At 43.5% G+C, this 9,584-nt stretch overlaps 1 protein-coding gene across 3 annotated transcripts in view; it reads left to right on the top strand.

Annotated features, from left to right (window-relative positions):
• Positions 1-2,253: 2,253 nt before the first annotated feature.
• Positions 2,254-9,584, top strand: part of SPTBN5 (spectrin beta, non-erythrocytic 5) — a 397,537-nt gene continuing 390,206 nt past the window's right edge. For all 3 annotated transcript variants that reach the window (XM_081207187.1, XM_081207185.1, XM_081207186.1), the window contains exons 1-5: positions 2,254-2,355; positions 4,516-4,632; positions 6,133-6,300; positions 7,708-7,824; positions 8,654-8,811. In XM_081207187.1, coding sequence (XP_081063313.1) covers positions 4,522-4,632; positions 6,133-6,300; positions 7,708-7,824; positions 8,654-8,811 — 554 coding nt within the window. In that variant the 5' untranslated portion in view covers positions 2,254-2,355; positions 4,516-4,521. The remainder of the gene's footprint in view (positions 2,356-4,515; positions 4,633-6,132; positions 6,301-7,707; positions 7,825-8,653; positions 8,812-9,584) is intronic.

Here is a 9,584-nt window from a genome sequence, read left to right as displayed (position 1 = left end):
CTGCATAATCAACATGCAGTGGTACTGCACAACTGTGTTCGGATTGGTAGCAGCCACAAACATCAACCTCACACTCAAGGTGGCCCTGAAGGGCACCATAAATTCAAAATGCTAGACTCCTCCTCCACTGGCAGCTGCCATCTCATGCTCCATTTCCGTTGGCCAGCATTTCGTGCTCAGGCTGCTTGCCCTTGAGTGAGAACAGCAGGACAAGAACCCTTTTGCAGTGACTCCCCATCCTTCTGTAGCCCTCAAGAAACCACCCATCTTCACTGTCCCACCTCAACCAGCCCATGATAGTTACTTCTCATTGAGGAACCAGAGGGTTGCCTAGAATTTAGCATACAGTTTGCAAAGCTATGCCTCAAAAGGAAAGCTCACTTATTCCTAGCATCCAGTGGTGAAGGAAGCCTCTTGGGCACCTAGGGCGGTGCGCCCAGGGGCAGGGCGAACTGCCCATGGGGCAGGGCAGGGCGCGTGGCACTCACAGGGATGGGGCATGCTGTAAGGCCTCAGCCGTCCTACAGCTGGGGGGGAGGCAGCAGGTGGACAGTGTGGAGCTTGTGGGCGCCTGAGACACATGGCTTGGGTGCGCTGCAGGCCCCGCAGTGAATGCTGCCTGCCATTTTATCTCCTCTCAGTGGGGACACCCAGGGCGAGCCGCACCTACTGCACCACCCCCCTTGCTACGCCCTTGCTAGCATCATCACATTTTGCTTGTGGCTGCATGCAAGAAGAAACCAGAAAGGAAAGTGAAATGCTATCTCTTTCCAGTGAGGTCCACTGCCATTCACTTATTGTACAATCTTTGTGGGGGTGGAGAAGTATACTCTCTGGCTTATAGGAGCAGAAAGGAGCTAATGAGACAATCAGTTATGTGAACAAGCTATTTAGAAAATGATTAAATCAGATGTATTATGGAAATTATAACACATGGCTGCCTGATTCACAATGCAAGGTTACCAACTGGTATTTCACAGGAGGTAATAAACGTGTCAAATCTTGAGGCTTTTGCCTGAAGTAAAGGTAAAGGTAAAGGGGCCCCTGACCCTTAGGTCCAGTCATGACCGACTCTGGGATTGCGGCGCTCATCTCGCTTTATTGGCCGGGGGAGCCGGCGTTTGTCCGCAGACAGTTCTTCCGGGTCATGTGGCCAGCATGACTAAGCCGCTTCTGGCGAACCAGAGCAGCGCACGGAAACACAGTTTACCTTCCCACCTATTTATCTACTTGCACTTTGACATGCTTTCGAACTGCTAGGTTGGCAGGAGCAGGGAGCAACGGGAGCTCACTGTGTCACAGGGATTTGAACTGCCAACCTTCTGATCGGCAAGTCCTAGGCTCTGCGGTGTAACCCACAGCGCCACCCATGTCCCTTTGCCTGAAGTACTGAGTCAAAATTATTGCTTTAATTATGGAACTGTAAACAGATTTCCTAACATAGTTCAGGTACAAAAGAGCAGAACATCACTCCACTTATTGGAAACTGGAAGGGCAGCCATTATTTGAAGAATGCAAGCCTGTTGCACAAGTAGTGAAAATTAGGGGTCCCCAGGATTATTTGGGTAGCTTGTTTTCTTTTGATCCTTACTCTCAGGTCCTGCTGTGCTCCCATTAACTACTGAAAATCAGCTGCCTTAGCACAAAGTTTGATGAACCTGAAGGAATGCTCAAATTTCTTTGGTTCTTTTTATGTGATTGATTTTTCTGTGTTTTTATATAGAAAAACAGTTCTTATATTTATCTGTAAGCTGCCTTGAGTCTTTGTCAGGGAAAAAGCAGGGTGGGTGGGTGTGGGTGTGTAATGTCTTATTTTATTCACATCACCCCAAAGGGTCATATTATATGGAATAAACTTCTGAACTAGCTGCAGCCAATGGCCCAATATTGTAAATTAATTTATGAAATGAAGGCTTTCTAATTCCAACACTTGGTATTTATTTTTATACTTTATAGAATTACCTTTATGGAATTACCTTTGCCTTGTACTATGGGCCAGGTAGTGACTGGAATCATCTACTCCAACTTAGCGTGGGAGGTACATATTTTCTTTATCATGAGCACCTGCCAGCATCAGAGCCCAACTTCCTGTTCTAGTACATTATGTCAGCATCTGAACTGCTGCAGATATATCATAACCATTCTGCTGAGAACCTTTACCCCCAATATTCTAATGACCTTTTCCCTCTCCAGCCAGGTGTAGAGTTTTCATATAGATTATAAATACTTTCTCACTGTCACAGTATTCAAAGGTCACTTTGTATGCCAGAATAAACCAGCAGTTCTGGAGTAAAAGTGTTTATTCTATTGAATGGTGTCTTGCTGGCTTTCAAAGGGACATCTTTACAAGGCTGGGTAAGTTTAGACTTTAAGGAATTCCTTGGCTTTCTGTGGATGGGGCAAATGAGGGTATAGGCGTTTGAGTCATCTCAGAATTGCTTGAAGACAAATGTTATCCTTGCGAGAAGGTACGTTCTTACAAGTGACAGGCGAGATGTTCTAAAAAGAACTGACAGTCCTATTGTATGGTACTGCATGTGCAAAAAAAAAAGTAAGTGAAGAAATGACAACTAAACAGAAAGCATAATCATTTTAATCTGATTTTGGTTGACAAATGATCCAGTCATTTTGCTGGGACGAGAGATTAAGCAAGAGAAAGGCAAGAAGGATAATGTATCTTCTTCAGGAAGAAAAAAAGTACTGAGGACTTCCCAAAATGTGCGGGAGCTGGTGAATTTTGGGCAAAAATCCCTCCTTCTGGGAGTTGCCTTGAAGGATGAAAGGGCTGCTTCAGAAAATTAGATTTCTCTAGCTTTTTGAAAACAGTTAATTCTCCCATTGTGCAGGAGGACCCTTGAACTTGTTATGGAGTCCTGTGTATGAACTGAAAAGTAGGGTCCCAGCATTTTGTCTTTCCAGAAGTACATGTCGCTGGGATATATTTTGCCAGCAAATAGTGACCATGATCATTTAAACAATATTTGAGCATAATTCATAAACAGTGAATCAGGTCTGAGGAGGCTTTGGTTGTGGGTCATCTACCAGATCTGACCAGATCTGACCACAAAGATCTTTCAAGCACCACTATTCAGTCACTGCGCCATAAAAGTTGGTTGTGGGGAGCCCAAGTACATTTTTGGGTGAACCAATTGTGTCCTGTGTGTTGGATTTGTTAAGTAAGAAATGATGCCATCACACACGAATGCTAATTTTTCTGAAGTTTTGATGAAGCTAATCATCAAAGAAATTATTTTTTATATAGCAAATATTAACTAACCTGACCAAGTTCATATTACAAATGGGGGGGGGGAGCAAGGGAAATGGCTTTAAAACACAAAGCCTCTCCTTGGTGTACAAATTAGCCAGGCAGAATGCTGGTGTCTTTCTTCAGAAAGCACAATTACTTAGAAACTAGTGCAAGTGGAACCAGAAAAGCAGGCTGCCATTAAGAGCAAACTGAGTTAATATATGAGGTTTACCAAGGAGTCCAACACTCTTGTGTATGCAAAAGATACCTCTCCTCAAGTAGGGGCCCATCAACAGGAGGCAGCTACTTGTTTGGGGAGCCCTTGCCCTCAACTCAATCTCTGGAACTGCTTCCAAGATCTCTTTGTTAGTAACAGGAAGCTTATACTGAGCCAGACATTTGGTCCATCTAGCTCAGTATTGTCTATTTCAAGGGTTCCCAAAGTATGGTTTGTGAACCACATTCAGGTGGTCCCTGGCGTGTCTGCCAAAATAAAACTATAAACCATGCAGCTTCTAGTACAGCCTGTTACATACAACAAGCAGGCAAACCATTAAGTGTTCAACCAAGACCCTCAGAAATATTCAAGTGGTCCCTGGGGGCAGGGGGAGCTTGGAAACCTCTGGTCTAGACTGGCTGGCAGCATCTCCTCAGGGTTTCAGGTAAGTAGTCTTTCTCATTCCTACCAGGAGACGTCAGGGATTGAAACTGGAACTTTCTGCGTGCAAAGCACACTACCACTGAGATTGGCCACTCCCCAAAATTGCTAACACTGCATTCTTTGGGTGCAATCTGAAGTTCTTTGTCTTTCAATAAAACCAGGAAAGAGAATAGAAGAAAGGCATGCCCACCCCCACTATTTCTTTTATTTCAATGTTGAAAAGCCAAAACTAGTATTTAAGTTTTTCTCGTTACAGTTTTGTTAACACTTTAATCTGATACCTTTCCAAAATGTATTCAGTTTAATAGAGATCTTCCTTGGTTGTTCTCAGCTTATTAGTTGATGGGTAGCTGCACCCACTTCCTTTTGGCAAGAAATGCATTGCAGGAGGTGTGAAATTGGCTCTGACCAGAGAGGAAGTGAAACGGAAGAACGTGGGCTCTCAAATTTGGCTGGTAGTTTTCTGTTGAATGCATAATCTGGTGCACATTCCTTGGCTTCAAGAAGAACAAGAAAGCTCAATAATGCAAGAGAATTGGCAGCAAGCTGGGGTGGGTGATGCATGGTTATTTTTGGAGGAGTCATGCTGGAATGTTTCTGTGTTTAGGGCACCATGGAGGAAGAATATGTACAAGGACAGTTCAAAAAGCTGCAGGAGCAGCGTATGACCATGCAGAAGAAAACGTTCACCAACTGGATCAACAATGTGCTCTACAAACATGGTGTAGGTACTTTCCTCAAGCTCCTTCAGATGTGATCAGCTTAAAGAATTCCTTGGTGGAGTGACAAACAACTCATGGAAAGCCCCTGACAAACTTCATCCATACAATATCATTAATTGCGAGCTGAAGCAGTGTAAACAATGCATTTTGAACTTCCATTGACATCTAAAGTTACCACATTCAAGATGGCTGCAAAACAAACACCAGCCTGGGCAAAGCATTAGTGCAGAACCTGGAACCATTGTGCCTTAGCACAATTTGCTATTACTTAAACATTTCAGTGACTTGACAACTGCAATTTCCTGGTACAGGTAGAATTTCCACAGCTTCTCAAACTCTGTAGGGTTTCAGTCAAGGCCTTTTACCCATTCAGCTGTGAGTCATCAGGTTGTACTTCTCAAGATGTATGTGTCATCCTTAATGCTTTAGTTTACACCAATTACAAGCTAATATAATATTTATGACTAGGCAGTTAATGTTTTAACATCAACCCAGAAGGTATTTCAGCTGTCAGAGCTGGACCAAGACATTTTAATCATTCATTCATTTACAGTAATTCCATTTATTAATTGCTCCCTCAGAAACATCTCAAAGTGATTAACAGTGACCGCACCAATAATGAAAGCAGTAAAAGCAATTCCATGTATTAAAAAAACCTCAATTCAAATCCAGTACAGATAAAGACTGCAGTGACAATAAAATCTCCACTTAAAAGGCTTTGCCGTGCACCAAAAAGATGCTAGAGGTGGCACCTGTCTGATATGTGAGAGAGAGGTTCACAGTTGGTGCCTCCACACTAAAGGCCTGATTCCTAGTCGTAGGGAACAGACCTCTGGAGGAGATGGTATCTGCAGGAGGCCCTCTCCAGTAAAAGCACAGTGACTGGTTGGGAATTATAAGGGGCGAGATCAGGTATCCAGGTACCAAGCCTGGTATCAAGGTTTTGCATACATGTGCTAACTGCTTGAATTTAGCCTGGTAGTGAATCGGCAACCAGAGCTACTGCTTTTTGTTGCAGCTTCTGGAACAAAGATTGACCTTTTAAAGTTGCAGTCAGAAGCTCCAAACTGTTGCTAAAAATGTGTTTTAAATGAAGATTCTGGCAGCGTATCAGCCAATGGATTGAAGGCTGCAAATATTCCAGTCACCCTTTTAGCTGACTAGAATAGGGGATATTTGTCAAGACTCCACGAAGGACACTGTAGGTAAAGGAGTATAGAGAAGTTGTTCAGACCTACCCTCAGACCTACCCATAGTTTCTTTCCATGTGAAGTCATGTTCAGAATATAAAATGATGTGAATTCAATTGGCTCAGAAGCAAATAATTTCTCTCTTCTCTTCTCTTCTCTTCTCTTCTCTTCTCTTCTCTTCTCTTCTCTTCTCTTCATGCCAGTCAAACAGCAATTACAGCACTTTCTTGCCATTATCTATCCTTGTGTGACATCCGTCCATGTCATTGGCTGTGAAATTTTGGCTGAATTCTTTGATGCTTCATTTTGCAGGTGGACATTAGGATTCATGATCTCTATACTGAACTGAAAGATGGCATTTATCTCCTGCAGCTGTTAGAGCTGCTGTCTGCTGAGCAACTGCCCAGACCAAACAAGGGTAAAATGAGGGTTCATTTTCTGGAGAACAACAGCAAAGCTATCCAATTCCTCAAAACCAAGGTGAGAACGTAAAGGTACAATGCAGACTTGTCAAGTTGCAGGACAGTGTGAGGTTGCATATTTATAAATTTATGTTTAATCTATAGTCCATCAGGTGTCATTGGTACACAAATTTAAAGAAATTCTCTTTAAGAGTAATGTTAATTAACAGTAATGGAACAGTTTTAAACCATAGTTCCATAGAAAGGTTAAAGTCTTCCCCCTATTTCTTTTTTAATGTTGGAGATAGTTGATATATTTTGATAATTGCGTGTGTTCTGTGTGAATCAGGTGCTTTTCCTCAGCCACTCTTGGCAGCTTATAGCATATCTAAAAACATAAAACATCAAGCATTAAAAAACCTCCTGATACAGGGCTGCCTTAAGATGTCTTCTAAAAGATGTATAATTTTTTATTTATCTCCCTGACATCTGGTGGGAGGACATTCCACAGGGAGAACGCCACTGCCAAGAAGGCCCTCTGCCGAGTTCCCTGTAACTTCGCTTCTCACAGTGAGGGAACGACCAGAAGGCCCTCGGCGCTGGACCTCAGTGTCCAGGCTGAATGATGAGGGTGGAGATGCTCCTTTAGGTATCCTGGGTCGAGGTCATTTAGGGCTTTAAAGGTCAGCACCAACACTTTGAATTGTGCTCGGAAATGTACTGGGAGCCAGTGAATTTCCTTTAGGACCGGTGTTATATCGTCCTGGCGGCCACTCCCGGTCACCAGTCTAGCTGCCACATTCTGGATTAGTTGTAGTTTCCGAGTCACCCTCAAAGGTGAGCACGTAGAGCACATTGCAGTAGTTCAAGCGGGAGATAACTAGAGCATGCACCACTCTGACAGTCTGCAGGAAGGAAGGGTCTCAGCCTGCATTCCAGATGGAGCTGGTAGACAGCTGCCCCGGACACAGAATTGACCTGCACCTCCATGTACAGCTGTGAGTCCAAAATGACTCCCAGGCTGCTCACCTGGTCCTTCAGGGGCACAGTTACCCCATTCAGGACCAGGGAGTCCTCCACACCTGCCTGTCTCCTGTCCCCTCAAAACAGTACTTCTGTCTTGTCAGGATTCAACCTCAGTTTGTTAGCCACCATCCATCCTTCAACCGCAGATTGGCAAAGTTGACTGGAACTGATGGGAGTTGCAGTTGAACAACATCTGAAGGGCCATAGGCTGACCACTTCTGCTTTATCCATCCATCCCTCCATCTGTTCATTCTTTAAAAAGTTCCCCATGAGTTTCCAGGGCAGGCTACAACAATGTAAAAATACAACATTGAAACTAGTTAAAACAAGTTTAAAGCCTCAAGTTGTAGAAAGTTGTGTTTTTACATTGTTGTAACCTGCCCTGGAACCTCATGGGGTTTATAGAAACAAACTGACAATGGTAATAATTGCTGAAAAGCTACATTTGTGCATTTGACAGGTACAGGTGAAAGTAATTGGACCTGAGAACATTGTAGATGGGGACCGAACTCTCATTCTGGGTTTAATGTGGATAATTATCCTCAGATTTCAAATTGCATCCATCAGACTTGATAAGGTAAAACTGTTCTTTAATAGCCTTTGTGCTCTTTGCTTTTTGAGAATGATCAGCTCTTCTGTTGTTCCAAAATGTTCTTGATCCCCAGCAAACTGAAATTTGACTCTTGGGTTTCTAATTAGATTGAAAGTCTAGTCTAAGTAAAGGATTCAAGTGTTTACATGTGAATAGGGGAAGTGGCAGAGAGAGAGCCTCTTTAAAAAGGTAAAGGGACCCCTGACCATTAGGTCCGGTTGTGACCGACTCTGGGGTTGCGGCTCTCATCTTGCTTTATTGGCTGAGGTAGCCGGCGTACAGCTTCTGGGTCATGTGGCCAGCATGACTAAGCCACTTCTGGCGAACCAGAGCAGCACACGGAAATGCTGTTTACCTTCCTGCGGTACCTATTTATCTACTTGCACTTTGACATGCTTTTGAACTGCTAGGTTGGCAGGAGCTGGGACCGAGCAATGGGAGCTCACCCCGTTGCGGGGATTCGAACCGCCGACCTTCTGATCGGCAAGTCCTAGGCTCTGTGGTTTAACCCACAGCGCCACCCGCATCCCTAGAGCCTCTTTACTTGAGGGTAATTTAACTTTAACTAGCACAGTAACTCCCACCACCAACTGTAACATGCATCTAATAATAAGTGGTTAATAAACTGTAGAAAGAAATTGCCTCACTAAATTTATAATTATAAATCCTTACATTTCAGTTTGTGTAAAAAAAAGGGTTTCATCCTACAGCAAACCTGTGAGAAGTTTTCAAATCTGGATATGTTGTTGCATGGCAGATTTTCAGTTATATATGCAATTGTCCTTTGAGGTTTTTCTCCTTGGTGTGTTTCTAGGAAGAGTTTGGAGCTAAAGCCAATGTCCTTTCTGCCAATGATGCCCTGCTGGTCTGGTGCCAGTATAAGACTGCCAGCTACCCCAATGTCAATGTGAAAGACTTCTCCAAAAGCTGGAGTGACGGGTTAGCCTTCAATGCACTCATTCATGCTCACAGGTAAAGGAAAAACTAGGAGATCCTGCACCAGTAGCTCAGACTTTCCTGTAATTCTTTAATGGAGAAGGTGATCAAATCTGACAAGCTGAATAATTTTTTGCGGACAATATCATGTTAGACAAATGAAAATTATTTATTAATGAGCTCGGAAAAGTTACTAGAGATAAAAAGGTGATTTTCAAAAAATGTAAATTGGATTCTACAAGGATTGAGATGGGTTGGGATAAAGAATTGGGAATTTCCACAACCTTTGGTGCAGGACTTCTGAGCTCCCAAAAATAGGTTTCTCTCTCACCTAGCCCTTAACATCAGAAGCCAAGTTCATGCTGTGACACCAAAACCCACCTTCCATGATGCAACAAGCTGTTAGGGGCTTGAACTGGGCAATAGGGATTGTTTCTAAAGTTCAGATTTCAGTTTCTCTTCCACCTCCCATGGTGTCCTTTGTGCTTCCTCTCTCTTGCCACCACTTCTCAGGCAGCAAGAAGAGAGCGGATGGAACCCTTATGCTTTCAAAACAAAAGAGAAAGAAAAGGGGCCCATTTATTCCCTTGCTAATGCCTGATCAGATTTCCTGATCAGCCTCAGTTGTCCAGAGCAATGAAAGTGGTGAAGGAGATTGTCTGGAGCTCTGCTCCACAACAGCTCCCTGTGTTAAAGAATAAAGTCATTTTCTACAGGAAGGATGTTGTGATGACTGTCATTGAAATGGTGTCATTGTATGCTCACCTCCTCACCTACTGGGAGGAGCTTGTCCCTAGACCTGCTTGCCG

Source organism: Podarcis bocagei (assembly GCF_964188305.1).
Source record: "Podarcis bocagei genome assembly, chromosome: 1".
In the NCBI taxonomy this organism is placed as follows: Eukaryota; Metazoa; Chordata; class Lepidosauria; order Squamata; family Lacertidae; genus Podarcis; species Podarcis bocagei.
The sequence above is the reverse complement of the archived record's forward strand: the minus strand, read 5'-3'. Positions and strand labels throughout refer to the sequence as shown.